Here is a 19,054-nt window from a genome sequence, read left to right as displayed (position 1 = left end):
CTGTTACAATGACAATTCAATTACAATTAGGGTTTTCTATGATTATGAACTTAATTTAAAAATTTTTAAAACTGAATGTATTGTTCACCTTTCTGTTATGCAATGATGCTTTTATTTTGTTATAAATTTTATAACCATTTTAGGCAGCCTGCGGCATGTTTAGTTTGGCCAAAGATTCTATACAACAAGATGGCTCACCTGCTAGCAATGCCTGTTAGCATCATGTCAGGGAAGAAGAGCCAAAAAGCGAATCAAAAACAATTACAACAGTGTTTCAATGCTCAATGTCAGACACCAATCTTGGTTCAGACAAAAAGAGGCTTGTATCTGGTCCATAAAGTCTTTCACTAAAGCTCTATGCTTTAGCACAGGATATCAGACAAAGATTATAGTGATCACAGTAAAAATTTAAATGCAACAGGTGCATCAGAAAAGCCTTAGAATATTAGTCTTGCTTTGGCTATAATATTTGTTACTTTATAAAAGTACTCTTTCAGTTGAATTATATCTATTTAAAGTTTAAAAAAAAAGTTAATTTTCCTTTTCGGTTCAATATATGACTCTTCTAAATTCATTGAGTAATATGCCAAAAATTATTATTTTTGGCATAATCCAACAGCCCTATACCTGGCCCTGGACCACTTGCCATTGTGGAGGGGAAAATGAATTACCAAGTCTATCAACTTATCCTTCAGGACAGTGTCAGGCTGACTGTGTGCAAGCTGAAGCTCTGAAGAAGCTAGGTAGTGGAACAGAACAATGACCCTAATGACCAATGACCTCGAAGTAAACCTACAAAAAATGGCTTAAGAGACAGAAAATCTGCTTTTTGGAGTGGCAGAGACAGAACCTTGACCTCAACCAAACAGAGTCAGATGTTTGCACCAAATGCATAAAAGGCTGAGCTGAAGTAGTTATGGAAGAGCTGTCCAAAGTTGCTCCTGAATGTTTTGAAGGTCTAGTCCACAGCTACAGGAAGAGCTTCCTAAAGGTTGATGCTCACAAAGTTGGGTACCCAATTATTGAAACACTGTTTCACTTAGCTTTTCCATCATTACTTGGTAAGTTAAATGGGTGCCTTGAATAAAGACATGGAAGATCCTGACTGTTTTATCAGCCTAAAAATATTTTTTGATGTCCCTTGGTGAAAATCAAATCAAAGCTTTATGCAGAAAACCAGGAAATTGCCAACAGTTAACTTACTTTTTCTTGCCCCTGTAGATTCTTCTTACCTTTCATTTAAAATGTCATTCAAGGTGCTTAGGATGGTGTCCAACTGTTTGACCAGGGTCTGTGCGAGACAATATACAATATTAAGGCAACTTTCAATGTAAACATGAATTTTACAATAAGCATATCAAATGACTAAACTCTGCATTTAAACATACCTAATGTAAAGTTTAGCTGGGGGACTTTTCAGTGACTGCTTATGAACATCACAAAGTTAGAGTTGATTTTGCATTAATTTTTTTTTAAACAAATTGAGCAGAAGAAATGACTGACCACTTTGCTCTCTCCGTGGCTGATGAATTCCTTTAGCTGTTTGAGGGTGGCCAGCCTGCGGTCACGATCATCCTCCCTGGAGACTCGGCGCAGGAGGTTGGCTAGCCGAGACTCCTCTGAGTGAGCACCCCCTCTGTCTGCAAGACAAATGCCGCACATCAGCGCCAACATGTCACAACCACATTTTAGATAAACATTGTATGCTGCCATGTACAGATTTAAAATACTCATCAACAATAGGGCCACATATATCTTGATATTAGAAAACACTCAGATTTAAAAAAAAATCTCAACCACAAATAGAACCAGTATTAACACATTCAAGTTTAAAAAGAAATAACACTGAAGTAAAGTGGGGTGACTGTGGCACAAGAAGGTAAAGCAGCCATCCACCAATCTCCTAGTTTTTGGTTTGATCCCCAGCTCCTCCTCCACATGTCGTAAGTGTCCTTGAGAAAGACACTGAAACCCAACTTAGTTGCTCCCGGTGATGTTGAACAGCTGTATAGCAGCTCACCTATCGGTGTGTGTGATTGCAATATCTAATCTTCCCTTTATTTCTAAAACCATTGAAAAAGTAGTTGCAAAACAATTATGTGACCATCTTCATGGGAATAATTAGAATGAAGACTTTCAGTCAGGATTTACAGCTCATCATAGTACAGAAACAGCAATGGTAAAAATCACCAACGATATTCTCATGGCCTCAGATAATGGACTTGTCTCTATAATTATTCTGTTAGATCTTAGTGCTGCATTCGATACCATTGATCACAACATTGTATTACAGAGACTGGAACATGAAATTGGGATTAAAGGAACTGCACTAGGTTGGTTTAAATCTTATCTATCTTATAGACAATTGTTCATGTTAATGATGAATCCTCCATGCACACGAAGGTTAGCTATGGAGTTCCACAAGGCTCTGTGTTAGGACCAATACTTTTTACTTTATTTTTATTTATATATATATATATATATATATATATATATATATATATATATATATATATATATATATATATATATATATATATATATATATATATATATATGTCTCCTTTAGAAAGCACTCCATAAATTTCCACTGCTATGCTGATGATACCCAGCTATATTTATCTATGGAACCAGATGAAAATAATCAGTTAATAAAGCTTCAAGCCTACAAGACATAAAGGCCTGGATGTCCCACAATGTTTTACTTCTAAACTCAGACAAAACTGAAGTCATAGTATTTTGGGCCCAAAAATCTCAGAGACATGATGTTCAACCATATTGTTACTCTAGATGGCATAAGTCTGGCCTCCAGTACTACTGCAAGGAACCTTGGAGTTTTTTTGACCAGGATTTGTCCTTTACCTCACATATAAAACAAATCTCTAGAACAGCCTTCTTCCACCTACGGAACATTGCCAAAATTAGGAGCATCCTGTCTCAAAGTGATCCATGCATATCTTATCTCTAGGTTGGACTACTTTAATTCCCTACTTTCAGGATGCCCCAGTAACTCCCTAAAGAGCGAGCAATTAATCCAAAATGCTGCAGCAAGAGTGCTGACTGGAACTAGCAAGAGAGATCATATTTCACCTTCACTAGCTTCTCTCCATTGGCTTCCCATTAAATCTAGAATAGAATTTAAAACCCTGCTTCTTACATATAAAGCTCTGAATGGTCAGGCTCTATCATATATAGAAGATCTCATAGCACCATATCATCCCAGTAGACCACTTCGTTCTCAGAATGCAGGCCTACTTGTTGTTCCCAGAATTTCCAATGGTAGAATGGGAGGTAGAGCGTTTAGCTATCAAGCTCCTGTCCTGTGAAACCAGCTCCCAGTTCAGATGCGGGAAGCAGACACCCTCTCTACTTTTAAGTCTAGGCTTAAAACCTTCCTCTTTAATAAAGCATATAGTTAGTTATAGTTATGCTGCTCTAGGCTTAGACTGCAGCAGACGTGTTTGCTCGCTCCATGCTCGAATGTCGGCTTTTTCCTTCTTTTTTGTGTGTTTCTTGTTTTTTCTGCAGTGCACAAATGCCATGCACTGCTAACATACAACCGACAGGCATTACTGGACATCGCCAGCTCACAACACACTGACTTTGCTAGTTTCATTCCGCTGGAGCTACAACTCATTGTTCGCTCCCAGAGTCACCACCAAAACCACCCCGGAGGCCATGAAGCTAGGCTAAAAGCTCGCGCTAGCCGACCACCGCTACCTAGTCTCCTGCTAGCGAATGTGCGGTCCCTGGAAAACGAACTGGACAAGCTATGAGCCAGGATTACAACTCAACGGGAAATCAGAGAGTGCTGCGCACTGACTCCCGTCCTTATTATCTACCGAGGGAATTCACTGCTGTGTTTTTGGCCGCTGTTTACATCCCCCTGCGAGCTAACTCCACGGCAGCACTCAGCAAACTCCATGACGTCATCAGCGCGTTAGAAACTGCTCATGACGACGCTGTTTTTATTGTTGCTGGCGACTTCAACCAGTGTAGTTTAAGGACTGTATTCCCCAAAGACCTCCAGCATGTGGACATTCCCACCCGTGATAAGAACACTCTGGACCATGTTTACAGTAACATACGTGGTGCATACAGGGCTGCACCACGCCCCCACTTCGGACACTCAGACAACATCTCTTTGTTCCTGTACCCTGCTTACAGACAAAGACTAAAACAAACACACCCCGTAACCAAACAGGTTGAACTCTGGACCCCAGAGACTGAGAGCACCTTGCAGGACTGTTTTGCTTTGACTGACTGGGATGTGTTTAAAACTGCAGCCACTCTGGAGGACTCTTCAGTCAGCGTACAGGATTATGCTGAGTATGGGACTGGGTACATCAGCACTTGTGTCGATAACATCGTGCCCACCATACAAATCAGGAAGTTTCCAAACCAGAAGCCCTGGATAAACAGTCAGGTACGTCACATGCTACGTGCTCGCTCTCTTGCATTTAGATCAGGCAAATAGACCGAGTACAAAGCTGCAAAGTACGGACTGAGAAAAGCCATCACAACGGCCAAGAGGCAGTACAGAGAGAAGCTGGACAGCTTCTACTCTACTGCTGACTCGGACCACGACCAACATCACCACCTCAACAGACAGCCTGCCGGACGACCTCAACACATTCTACACCCGCTATGAGGCCCCCAGCTACACTGCAGAGAGGGGGCCCACACACACCTGGACCACTCAACCCCCCTCCCCTCCACCAACCGTCTCAACGACCCAGGTACACAAAGCTCTGAGGAAGATCAACCCCCGCAAAGCAGCAGGACCAGACAACATTCCTGGGTGGGCCCTCAGAGCATGTGCCAACGAGCTGGCTGACGTTCTCACCTCCATCTTTAACCTCTGCTTCAGCCAGTGCACCATTCCTTTGTGCTTTAAGACCACGACCATCCTCCCCCTGCCTAAGAAGAGCCCACCCACCTGCCTGAATGACTACAGGCCAGTGGCACTCACTCCAATCATTATGAAGTGTTTCGAAAAAGTGGCGGCGACCCACATTCAGAGCAGCATACCAGACACTATTGACCAACTGCAGTATGCCTACTGGCCCAACAGGTCCACCTCAGATGCCATTGCTAGTGCCATCCACTACTTCCTCTCTCATCTGAAAATAAGGACTCATACCTGAGGATACTTTTCATAGACTACAGCTCCACCTTCAACACAGTCATCCCCCACAAACTGACCCACAAACTGTCCACACTTGGTCTACACCCCACCCTCTGTGTCTGGCTCCTAGACTTCCTGACTGGCAGGCCTCAGTCTGTCAGGATTGGTAACAGGACTTCAGCCAGTATCATCACAAACATTGGCACTCCACAGGGTTGTGTACTCAGCCCCATCCTCTACACCCGGTTTACCTATGACTGTGTCGCCTCCCACAAGGACAACATCATCCTGAAGTTTGCGGACGACACCGCAGTGATAGGACATATTGCTGGCGGTGACGAGGCAGCCTACAGGAGGGAGGTGGCCAGTCTAGTGTCATGGTGTGGAGATAATAACCTCACCCTCAACACGGACAAGACGAAGGAAATGAGAAAGGAGAGGAGCGTCTCTATTTTAAACGTCTCTTTTTTAAAAAAAGGCAAAGAACAGCTGGTGCTGTGGTTTGAGAGGCAGCAGGGGAACTAATATTGATTTAGGTTTATTTTCCCACATCATTCAAAACCAAGAATACAAATTAATTCAGCATATGGACTAGCCCTCATACTAAGAATATAACACCCTATACATGGTGGTGTAGTTTAAAAAGTGTACTTTTCATGAAATCAGAGAAACAGGAAATTAAAACATTTAATACTCAGAGGTTTAATCAGAACAAATAGAACCACTGTTACAATTAAGAATTGATATTGTGTTTGAGAATCAATACAGTTTAACATGACATGATATTGGAATTCTCATATGCATTAAAACCCACACACCCCCATTGTAAAGGTTATGTGGACTTTTGAGATCTGCAGGGGATTAGCTTGACCTGACTATTAGCTTGACCTATCTATTCGGGGAGTGCCGAGTGTGTAATTTAAATGCTCTGTTATGACGTGACAGTTTTTCTTTCTTGTTCTGGTAACATGTTACATACCAAATTTACAAAATTAATAGATTACAACACAATGCCAGCAATGATCAGCCTTCACTTAATTTATTTTTTAATTCTTCACATGGAATTCTTTTCTTCACATGGAATAGTAAATTAACGCAACTTCTCTTCTGCTGAAATCAAAATTATGATTGGCTCACGCTTTGCTGTCACTCCGATGCATCAGATGATATTTGCATAAAGTTGAGCCATTTTCAATTTTCCCCTGTAGTGTTACTCAGCTCTTTTAGAATTTATTTAGCTCTACAGGAGGCATATGGCTGCAGAGCCAGGCCTAATTTTAGCTGTTGATTGGCCAACTTTTTGAATCTGCAGCTAAAATGCTCACATATTGATGCCACTATGCTCTTGGCATAATTTGAATGACACTAACACAAGAGCCAGTATTGATCATCTTTAGTGCAGCAGAATCCAGAAAGTACTGAGGCTAAGTATACATAACCAAGGGGTTTGGTTCATATCACAGTTTTCATGAACATTTGGTTAAAATGGGTGGAGGTCATTGCCAGTTTCAATGTTTTTTATGGATTTGGCAAAAAAGGTAACTGGTTTAAAATTCAGGAATATAAGTAAACAATTTTTTCATTGTCAAGGACTTAAAAGTTTACTTATTAGTGAAAAAATAAGATTTTTTTTTGTATTTTTTTTTAGTTTAAAACAGATTGGAGAATGTTATAAAAGGAAAAAAAATAACATTTTAAAAAAGAAAGAGAAAATTTTGCTGACATAATTTTCCTTCATTTTACATTTTTATACTTGCTTTGAACATTAGGTTTACATCTAATGAGTGTACTAGCAGTTGTAATAACATATTCAATAAATATTTTGATGAAAAAAATTATTTCTTTGCAGTGCAAGTGAATGACTGTGTTACTCGTGCAACACTTGAGGTCTAATAATTGTTAACTCGATTTCCACCTTTATAAAAAAGCTTTAGTTGATCAGTCCCAATAGCTCCACGCCTAGCTCCTGCTAAAAGCACTTATGGTTCTACACCAGCAATAGGTTCCTAAGTAACCAATTTTCCTGATCTGGGGAAAGTTCTTTTACTGTCAAAATGCAAAAAATTGGTTCTAAAGTAGGCACTGGCTCCAAACCAGGCCTGAAACCAGCTTGGTGAGAAAAGGGTTTTAGAGTCCATGGCAACAATCATATTTCAGAATATTGAGCAAGAGCTTACCCTGCGATTTCCTCATGTCCTTTGAAGCTAAAGCACGGTTTCCATGCTGAAAAGAATTCAAATCCGTTGTCACGTCATTTGGCCTCAACTCTTGCCCCAGCGACTTCCAACCAAGCGATATAGTATCACAGACACCATGACCAGCTTCATATCCACCTGTGGGAGGCAAAACATGTCGGATTATACCAACTTATTTTGAAGAACCCTTGGCAGACACATTATAGCTAGGTGAAACTGTTAATCAGTTTTAAAAGTACATAAAAAAACTGTAACTATTGACTCACATTTGAAGTCATGCTAAGAATTCCACTAGTTTGTTTTACTTTTATCTTAAACTTGTACAAATGCTCAAACCTGAATCAATACCATCAGATTAACCTAAAAGCTACAAAAGATATAATACACATCTAGAGGTTCAATGCACATTAATCTGCCATGATGTCCACTAACAAATGCATCTCATTTATCACCTCTTCTAAATAATTTTTAAGCCAGGAAACACTTTATAAGCTCTTATGTCTATAAAGACACTGACATTATTCAGGGCAAAAGTATAAACTGACAACAATTCTAGATTTACCAGCCAAACACACTAAAAATAAATGGGTTGGGGGACATTGATTCCCTCTTTATCTCATGATTTCTCCCTTTGCAAGATATAATCAATATGCTGCCATCAAGTATTGAGTAACCCACAAAAGTGATCGAAAGTGAAACATTTTTGCTTATCGAAACAGGCGCCAACTATGGAAGCCTTAATTTATTGGAGACAGATGAATAACGACACAACAAAACAAAAAAATTTTGATTAAATAAATAAAAAATAATGCAGCAGCAACTTGTAAAAAAAAAGTCTGCTGACTCGCCCAAGATAAGATCAACTTTCTGTTTGACAAAGACAACAATTAGTCCATTATTAAAGACTAACATGTTCATAATGCTGGCAGCACAATTAAAATCCCTCAACTCTCTCGAAGTGTTACTTGTTTTACCAAGAAGACTACAATGAACATGTCAGCCTCAATTAAGAAAGGTGTTTATGAAAGATTCAAGCACCGGACCAAATGTATATAAAAAATAAAAAATAGAAATAAGCCCAGTTGGAAATATTTCCCAGAAACTCCTGTTGCAGCTTTGTACACAGATGAAAGAGAATATGCCCAAATCTGGTTTGACAGCTGCCCTCATATGCAACGGGTGAACTTTAGGACAATCAGTTTATTTGTTGAGCTTGAAAATCTAAACTTTTGTTCTCAAAACTGGAGCAATGAGGTGGAAGTGTCAGTCATCAAGGAATATCTTGCAATATAGCAATTTGGGCACCATGTTTAAATAAGGTTGTATATCCCACACAGTCCATTAAATTTGTGAAAATGAAAGCTGTGACTCATGTAAAAACTTACAAATGTTAAATATACTGGTAACAAAGTCTCAAAACAAAATATGTAAAAACAGGACATTTAGGCCAAATTGTTCACCTTTCGTGCAGATTTTCTTTTTCTATTTAAAGTCGGGGCTCAGTTGGTAAGGCAGTCGTCCAAGGACCACAGGGTCAGTGATTCGATCCCTGTCCCAGCTATATGTCGAAGTATCTCTGGGCAAGACACTGAACCCCTAACAGCCTATTCCCATCCTCAGCTGTGCAGTTCCAGTCCAAGCCCGGTGCAAATTGAGGAGGGTTGCGTCACAAAGGGCAACCAGCATAAAAAAGCAGGATCAAACCATAGAAAAAGTTTAAGAAAAATACCACGTAACATTATATTATTGCCACCAACATTACAGGCTGTTGTGGTGACCCTGAACTCACGGGATAACCGAAAGGAATCCCCTCCCCAAAAATAAAACAGTTTAAGGATACTGGACAGCTGGCTGTGCATATAATGCACTTACTTTATTAAACAGATGTTCCATACTGTTAATATTTATGCTTTATTAAATACATATCCATTATCTGAGGGGCTGCTGTAGCTCAGTTGGTAAAGGCAGTCGTCCATGGACCACAGGGTGAGTGGTTTGATCCCCGGCCCTGGCTATAAGTTGAAGTGTCCCTGGGCAAGACACTGAACCCTTAACAGCCCATTCCCCTCCCCAGCTGTGCAATACCGGGCCAAGGTAGAATTAGGGGAGGGTCAGGAAGGGCATCCGGCGTAAAAACTGCCAAATCAACATTCAACCCTCCTCAATTTGTACCGCAGACAATGATCCGCTGTGGCGACCCTGGACTCACGGGATAAGCCAAAAGGAAAAAAACAAAACAAAACATATCAATTATCTGACTAATTTTTTAAAAAGTTCTCTTATGTTGATAGTATTGCAATATATAATCTTTTTTCTTGCAATATATTAAGTATCGCAGATTTTTATTGTTTCGATGTAGCCAAATTGTGAGCACAATATCTTGATCATATCATAATGTGAGTTGGCCTGTGATTCTAACATCTAAAACATATGTGCTGTTAAAGTTTGTTAGTGTATTGTCAAGTTTTCTAGGGTTTTGGCTTTAACAACTGCCCAAACTTGAAAATGGCATAAGCCAACCACAGGATATGCAGGAATAACACAGTTTGTTCTACTTTTGCCTTGTTTATTGAAGCTTTCTTTAGTAGCAAACCAGCAGGCTCCAAACAGGCTCAGAACAGGTTCAGAGAAGGATCAAAGCGGGATTGAACCATAGAAACAGTATAAGGAAAACCACGAGAGACACCCTTCACCTGTTCCCCACCACACATCCTGTAATCGCTGCAATATAATATTACTATTGTTCCTGACAACACAGATGACATACAATTAGTAGTGTCCCTGAGAGCGCCTGGCCCAGAAGACACAACAGACCCAGAGCTTTTGACAGAAACAGCTTTTATATTGGGGTTTCTTTAATGTAAATCCCATGCAGAAAGGGAACTAATCCAGTTACAACAAGAGGAGAGGAATTGTCCACTCCAATGACCATCTCAAGTCTAAGATACAGAAAAATATTCAAACAGCTGAAATCCACAAGCATTTGGCAGGTTGGCCAATGTTAATGACAAGCCCTGGGTCTATTTATATAGCTGGCCGCTATAAAAACTGAGAGGGTCGAAGAGTGTTTCATGTTGGACAATAAAGTACGATTAACGGCTTTCAGCTTGTACCTTCAGGGCTCGCCAGAGCAGAATGTGCTCCGCATGTAGCTTTCGCATGTGTTTTTAGGCTGGATGCCCTTCCTGCTGCAACTCTCCCATTTTTATCAAGGCTCAGTATCGGTACCAAGGTTGCCCATGGTTGATTGACGGGGCCACACCTGGTGGGATGGGATTTTGAACCCGTGGCGTTCTGCATCCCAACCTAATGATCTACCACTCTATCACAAGACCCCCAATAAGGTATGTAAATGCCCATTCCATGTAGGAGGTATAGAGTATACATGCCTGGTACATATTACCCTTGCCAGCAGAAAGAGTACCAGTTGTTCATTATTGCCAACTAAATCAAGCAGGTCAAACTTTAGTTCTAAACCATGAATATCTGTACTGTACTTGTCACTATTAGTACATAAGATTTGTTAAGGTTAGTAGTCTTGTTCACATGCTGGATAAAACAGCCAGGTATCACCAAACATCTTACTGATTTTTTTACAGCTTGAAGATGTACTTACCCTCTTCCTGGTGTGTATCTGCAGCAACGTAGGCATCGCTGGGCACCACAGGCTGTTCAGGGCAGCTGGAGGGCAACACGTCGTACAATGCTCCTGACCCAAGCTCTCTGGAGTTCACCCTGTCCTGGCTAGATGACACACTGTCCTCTCTGAACACATAGACAACAGAGAAGGAAAAAAAAAAAAAGATATGTCTTGTGAAGTAACTACATTACAGTAATATTTACATTAAAAATTATTTTTAGAATTTAGTTCATATTCATTATTAAATTCAGTCATAAGTCCACTGAAAAGCAAAAATAAGCTAAATGTCTTAAGCAGAAAAAAGAGTGGTGATGTATGCAGCTGCCTAATCTAATGCTGCAGCATTTACAATAATCTTTTCCTTTCGGCTGTTCCCTTTCAGGGGTCACCACAGCAAATCGTGTGCCTCCATCTAACTCTGTCCTCTGCATCCTCTTCTCTCACACTAAGTAACTTCATGTCCTCTCTCACTACATCCATAAATCTCCTCTTCTACTGATATATTCACAGTTTCTCCTCTGAACATGTCCAAACCACCTCAATCTGGCCTCTTTGACTTTATCAACAAAACATCTAACATGAGCTGTCCCACTGATGTCCTCATTCCTGATCCTGTCCATCCTCGTCACTCCCAAAGAGAACCTCAACATCTTAAGCTCTGCTACCTCCAGCTCTGCCTCCTGTCTTTTCTTCAGTGCTACTGTCTCTAAGCCGAACAACATCACTGGTCTCACCACCGTCTTGAACATCTTTCCTTTCATTCTCGCTGATTCTCTTATCACAAAACACACCTGACACTTTTCTCCACCCGTTCCAACCTGCCTGCACTCGCTTCTTCACCTCTTTTCCACACTCTCCGTTGCTCTGAACCGTTGACCCTAAGTACTTAAAAGTCCTGCACCTTCTTCACCTCTGCTCCCTGTAACCTCACCGTTACCCCTGGGTCCTTGTCATTCACACACGTATTCTGTCTTACTGCGGATAAGCTTCATTCCTCTGTTTTCCAGAGCAGACCTCCACTTCTCTAGATTTTCCTCCACATGCTCCCTGCTCTCACTACAGATCACAATCTGCAAATATCATAGTCCAACAAAGTGTAGCATTTACAATAACAATATCCTAATATTTATTTATTTATTTATTATTGAGTTCCCTCTTCCTTACATTATTTGGCGCCTAACTACTTTGGCATAGTTTTAGCTACACTGTTCAAACTTCAAAATGTTTGTGAAATGTCCTTATAAAAAGGACAATATTACTTGTATTCTTTTTCTTTTCAGTTCCCCTTTCAGGGGTCGCCACAGAAAATCGTGTGCCTCCATCTAACCTTATCCTCTACATCCTCTTGTCTCACATCAACTACCTTCATGACCTCTCTCTATATTCCCATCCTTATCTTTAATCACACTAACCTGATGCTCATCCCTCCCATCTTTTTCTCACCAATCTGAACAAATCCAACTCTCCCTCGTTAGTATCCAACATACAAGTCATCAAATGCTTTGTTTGGCCTTTGCCACCTCTACCTTCACCTTACACTGTATGTCCCTGTACTCCTGTCTACTCTCTTCAGTCCTCTGTCTCCCACAGCTAACCTCTGTATCCACTCCTGAACTTCCTCGTGCCACCACCGTCTCCTTGTCCACTTTCCTGATGACACACCGAGTACGCTCCCATCTTTCTCGCTGATCACATTAGCTATAGCAGTCCAGTCATCTTCTCCCTGATCGCATTAGCTGTAGCAGTCCATTCATCTGGAAACACCTCCTGACCAACCAGAGCCTGTCTCAGCTCCTCCCTGTAAACTACACAAATTTCTTCCTTTTTCAACTAGCACCACTTTGGAAGTTGCTCTGCCTTAGTCCTATCTCCTGAAGTCCAAATCTGGCCATCACATTCTCATCACCTCTGTTCCTTTCACCTACATTGCCTACATGAAATCTGCACCAATCATCTGGTGATGCTCTGCATCACTTCATCTAACTCACTCCACAATTTCACCTCTTCTAACTGACTTCATACCTGTGGCACATTACCACTAACATTAAACATCACACCTTCAATTTCCAGCTTTAGACTCTTCACCCTGTCTGAATCTCTGTACCTCTAGAACATTCCTCACAAACTCCTCTTTCAGGATAATTCCTACTCCATTTCTTTTCCTATCTGACCCATGGTAAAACAACTTGAACCCTGCTCTTAAGCTTCGAGCCTCACTACCATTCTACCTGGTCTCCAGGACACACAGTATATCCACCTTCCTTCTCTGCATCATGCCAGCCAACTCTCTAGCCTTCACCGTCATAGTCCCAACATTCAAAGTCCAATCAGTAGCCCTATTTCCACCGGCACCCTGTAGGTCAAAAGCACTGGTGCCGGTCGTGTGCCGGTCGTTATCATTGCACAGGCTGATCTGGTATGGAAGTCACATTTGTTGTGGAAGTCCTGATTCGCATGTGTTTTACGTTGGATGCCTTTCCTGACACAACCCTCTGCTTTTATCCAGACTTGGGACTGGCACAAAAAGATTTTTATAGTTTTAAAAATTATTACTTTGATTATCTTATCAATGATATCATCAATGCAATGAAATGATTGCCTTTGAAGTTTTTAAAGCTCACTTGGCTTTGAAGTTTTCCTAAGCAGTATATAAGGAAGCAACATTTTTTTCAGCTATTCTAGCAAAAGAAAACTTTAAGCCATTTCAGCAAAAAACACTTCAGTTTTTTTTTGTTTTTTTTTAAACTTTGCTTGGATAATTTTTCCAACTTTGAAGCATTCACAGCGGATTTTCTTTTTGGAAATGCTTTTTCTAGTTTAAAATATGTAACTAATTTCTAAATATGTTACAGTGATCTCTCTGTATGAGAACTATTACTGGAATATATCTAAATACTGGCTAGAAGTATAGCCACATTTATTGTGCCTATATTTTAGTGTCAAAGTGCCTTTGCAGCCACTTAATAAATAAATCAATCGAAAAGCATACCCTGTACCATATAATGCAGTGGAATATCTAACAAAATAAAGCAAATTTATGCAGATTAATGGGTGTGGGCACTGAAAATTACATGTAGTAAAACCTTTAAAATGACACATGGAAGTTGAGTCACGGCAACTAGACTTCTTATTTGTTTGAAATTACTAATTTACTTCAGTCTAAGACCACATCTACATCAAGCCATACATGTTCTAAAACACTCATACCAATAAGCATCACACCCCACATTAACACTTGCCTGGGGAAAGTATACTATGTTTTGGCCAGTAAAAAAAATAATTATAAAAAAATAAGTACGTTTTACGAACACTGATTCGTGTCACCACATCACAATGTCAGCACTGACCTCCACATTTAGATTTTTCATTTCTGTAACTATTAGAGAGCTTCATGCATCTTGAACTGTTCACAATCACTCGTTTCAGGTAAACCAGAGACTGTCATTTTATTTTTTATATTATGTTGTCACACTCCTTTAAACAATTTTCTCGTTAACTTCATGAAGCATAAATAACATGGATCCATGCTACAAAAGATTCATCTAACCTATTTCATCTATCAAATTAATGTAACTTACATCAGCTTTGTGAATACTATTCACGTGTCCTTCAACACCTTTACAGACATAAATTAGAGCCTGCCAGTCAAACTTCAAATTATCTGTGTTGTTATCAAAGTGGAATAAATATTCATAAAGAAGCTTCTCATTTTGCTAATCTTTTGCCATTTTTGGTTAAATAAGAACTGAAAGCTGCAGTAACAAACACAGACTCTTCAAACCTCAACCCTCTGAAATACCAAACTCGGCTGTTCTGTTGACAGAACCAGCCTGAACTTTATTTTAAACTACCACAGCAGTATAGCTTAGCTACAGTTAGTTATTTTCCAGTAAAAAAAAATTTTCTCCATCAATCAAACACCATCTACTAGATAAAAATTATTTTAAATATTATTAAGCTTTGCCAGATCTTAATATAAATAACTATTAAAAAACCAACAACAACCAAAAAAAAAACCACGATGCTACCTGTAGACATCTCTGCACCTGTTGATGCCAAAAAAATAAGGGACTGTCTGCTATTTACTCACAACTGTAACAAAAGAAAACAAATTGTTTAAAGCTGACATATTTTCTTCCAATTTAATGCAACCTAATACAGTGGCTTTGCCATGAATTCTACTTATTGCAAGATTATAATTTCTCAGTTTTTAGGTTGTAACTTTTACAAAGGTGACAATTCTACTACATGTTTATTATTGAGGTCAAAGTGGCTAGTGGAGTTGAACTGGAGTGCATTATAAGAAGAGGACACCATATTTAAAGTGAATGCTGTGGCCAAAACATTAGAACTACAGCGGAACATTGGATTCACCAAAGGAAACAAAGGAAAACATACGAGTCTCAAATTTACAAGCTAGGGATCTCATAATTATGACTTAAGGATCTCATAAATATGACAAAGTTTCAGAACCTGCCTTAGATTAAAACATTTTTTTTAGTATGTCTTCAGTATCACCGTAGTTCTGTGATAGTTTTCAATACATCAAAAACTCCATAGCAAAAGAGAACTGTCGATAGATCATAAAGTGGACTTAGCTTTTCAAAATGTCAACAAATAGCCTATAAAGTGAGCCTCACTTTAGGCTATACAGCAAGGTTCTATGATAAATGTATGTATAGCACACAGGCAGACTGTTGTCCGAATTTTTAAAGCCGCAATAGGTCAATACTACTTTATTCATAGTTTAACTGCCTGGCACATGAATTCACCTCCAGAAGACAATATCAGTTTAGAGTTTAAAAGCCTGAGGTAAACAGCTAGGTTTGATGTGGAAACTTATCACAAATCCACTGACCTTGCCAGCCCCTATGGTGTACAATGAAGTGTTCGTAGCAATGAAATTAAACTCAATGGCTCTGGCTGACAGTGGCTGTTCCACTAAGTATCTCATCCATATGAAAAAGATTGACTGAAAGTGGATATAATGCCTGAGAAGAATGTGTTGAACAATCAAGATACTATAAATTACACTTATGCTCCTCTAACAGAGGATCTGTAATGTTATGTTTAAGATCCTTATTTTCAAAAATGTTTGTCAGGAGTAGATACCTAGTGATGAGTTAGAGGGATCAAGAAAAAAAAAGAAATCCCACTTTGGTCCTAATTGCTACAACCGGATCCCTAGTTTAGTTTGTGCGGATTACAAATTACTTTTTAGAGTCCCTATGTTAGGACAGGCTAACAAATTGTGGTACAGAGCAACACGAGGTTTTAACTGTTTAATTATTATTGCACTTCAATGGTACCAATTAATTAAACAGATATTCACCAACTGCAACATAGTGAAACACCCTAATTACAGCAACGAAACCACGTCATGAAATGAGATAATGTTGACAAATGCAATGCTGAATCTAATGCTTCAAGAATTGCTGTGCTGACTCTGGCAGTTATTTATTTGCTGTTACAACGTTTCATTACCATTTAAATGTTTAAGAAATATTCCCGGAACTTATTTGGAAAGTTGATAACGTTACAGAAGGGTGGCGTCTTTCCCATGCTACCTAGCTAGCTACCGTTAGCAAGCGCGAACAGCAGCTATCATGGTAGCTAATGTTGGCCACTCAAACACCGAAGACCGAAAACATCAGCTAATGTACATACGCCGTTTCATTCACTAAAACCCACTCACGTGGCTCACCATTTAAGTGTTAGCATTTCATTGTTGTCTAGTAAGTATGATTTTATCAAATGCTTTCAAATGGTTGTTAGTTTAACCGAGCTCGCAACAGGATGGCTTTCTAAACAGATCTAGCTAACGCGAAGGTTTGCGCCGGGTTCTCCAGTCGGCGACACAGGCTCGTTAACAATAAACACTTTGACTCTGTATATATAGCGTCACGAGCTATTGCAGTATTACGGTTCAACAGACCACACGCTTAGACAATTTATTGTCATTTCGTTTTATATTGAAGAGACGCAAATATTCCTTCTCCATGTGGCCATAACGTAACGCTGCAGGCCCGAAGAGTCACACCGATTTATTTTAACCAGCCTCCCGTGTAGCCGAATACCAACCTGGTCTGCCAGTCATTCCAGTGTGGCTGCAGTTTGTGGGCGCCGCTGAGCCGAGACCCCGTGGCTTTACGGCTCATTACCTTTTACAAAGCTGCATGACCCGCTAGCAGCGGTGAGCGCGCCTCTCCGTAGGGTAACTGTTAACTTTTATGTTTTGTGAAGTCTCGCAAGTCTGTTAGCAGTTCGTCGTTAAACCTAGCTTACGGTAGTGTTTCTTCTTCTTTCGGTTTTTACGTCAGTTGGCATCCTTCATTTTGCAGTACTGCCATCTTCTGGAGTGTCAGATTTGTCACATTTCCCTTTAGTCCTGGACCCAAATTTGTCAAAATGATAACGTGCAAATTTGGAATGAAGTAAAACATAAAAGTATCATATAAAATAGTTTATGACCCTTTACTTTTAATATTACTCAAGATCAAAATCAGACAGACTTTCAGGGGGAATGGCAGCACAACAGGGAGGTGGAATTGGATGTACCCTCTGCAGGACACTACACATTTCAGGAGACATTTTGAAACAATGAGACATGTGACTTGGAAGTTACTAAAATATAATGATAACATTTTATTTAGAAATATTTTTCACAATAGCCCTTTAATATTCAATAAAATGAGTACCATCTGCAGAGCATATAGCCCTTTTTAGGCATATAGATTTTGAACCTATAAGTCACCTAACCAGGAAGTTATTAAAATACAACATTTGACAATATCCAGATTAAGTGTAGAAAAGGAGTCCTTTGTGTAAACAGGTTAACTGTAAAGATACACACTGTCTGCACTGGACCCACTCTAATTATATACTCATAAAAAACAAACAGCTATAAAATCTACAAGTTTACAATAGAAGTCCTGCATTCAGACATTTTTAAGCACAAGTAAAAATTTATAGGCAAAATCCCAAAGGTATGAGTCCTCAAATAACTTTGAAGGTTTTAATACAAAGTACTATTAATATAATGCATTCATATAATTAGCACTTTAAAGTTGCAGTTCATAATAGTGGCTCTGACGTCTCTGTTTGGATAAGATATTAGACATCTTGAGCTCAGTCTCTTCATAAAAGAAGCTCTAGTTTTACCAGCGAGACCTTCAATAGAACACAGCATCAGCATCAACTTAGGATCGTTAATGACGGTCTATAAAGTCAAAGTCTACCAGAAATCTAGGGGTCATAACTGACAACCAACTGAGCTTTACTGACCACATCTCCTCTATCTCTCAGTTATGCAGATGCACCTGTCCGAATATGCAACTCAGTTCCTCATGCATACACTGCTAATATCTCTTCTTGACTGCTGCAATGCCCTGCTAAGGGGGCTAACAGCAGCACAATCAAACACCTCCAGATAATCCAAAATGCAGCAGCACCTCTCATTTTTAATCAGCCAGAAACAACACATGTCAGCCCACTGTTCAGATCTCTACACTGGTTTCCTGTTGCTGCCCACATCAGGTTCAGAGCTCTGACTCTCACCTACACAGTGGTCAACTCAACAGCACCTTCCTACCTGGAGTCCCTCATCAATATATCCTGCCCACCATGCTCTGCAAACAAACCGGGTCTGGTGTCCCTGCACCACACAGCAAAAGATCCCAATCAAAGCTCTTCCGCTCCCATGATGGTGGAACGGGCTGTGTTCTGAGAACTATAGTATGCTTAGCAGCCTCACACCCGATAGTCAAAAGGTGGTTAAAGATGAAAGTCTTCCTCAACGTCCTATGCACTTAAACTAAAAAAAACTTTTCCTATCTGTCCTATTGTACAAATTTGTTCACATAAAACTGTGTTTTCTCATTGACTAAGATTTTCTTGCTTTGTAGCTCAATTGTATGTTGCTTTGAATAAGCTCTCACAAACTACCACTACCACGATCCCCAGAAGAGAAAGCGGAGCTCTGTGCCCTGTCCTTCCAGACCTCTCGGTGAACATCTTGTAAGAAGTTACATTTAGTCTAGAGGCCTTAGTCCACCATGTCACCTGATGATCTGTCAGTTGTCTCAAATGTGA

General features: G+C 39.8%; 1 protein-coding gene across 3 annotated transcripts in view; it reads right to left on the bottom strand.

Annotated features, from left to right (window-relative positions):
- smg1 (SMG1 nonsense mediated mRNA decay associated PI3K related kinase) overlaps positions 1–17,266 on the bottom strand; it is a 75,335-nt gene extending 58,069 nt beyond the window's left edge. For all 3 annotated transcript variants that reach the window (XM_067487433.1, XM_067487435.1, XM_067487436.1), the window contains exons 1-5: positions 17,045–17,266; positions 10,940–11,088; positions 7,306–7,461; positions 1,504–1,640; positions 1,233–1,291 (exon numbers count right to left, since the gene is read on the bottom strand). In XM_067487433.1, coding sequence (XP_067343534.1) covers positions 1,233–1,291; positions 1,504–1,640; positions 7,306–7,461; positions 10,940–11,088; positions 17,045–17,121 — 578 coding nt within the window. In that variant the 5' untranslated portion in view covers positions 17,122–17,266. The remainder of the gene's footprint in view (positions 1–1,232; positions 1,292–1,503; positions 1,641–7,305; positions 7,462–10,939; positions 11,089–17,044) is intronic.
- Positions 17,267–19,054: the final 1,788 nt, after the last annotated feature.

This window comes from Channa argus, chromosome 20 (genome assembly GCF_033026475.1).
Source record: "Channa argus isolate prfri chromosome 20, Channa argus male v1.0, whole genome shotgun sequence".
Taxonomy (NCBI): domain Eukaryota; kingdom Metazoa; phylum Chordata; class Actinopteri; order Anabantiformes; family Channidae; genus Channa; species Channa argus.
The sequence above is the reverse complement of the archived record's forward strand: the minus strand, read 5'-3'. Positions and strand labels throughout refer to the sequence as shown.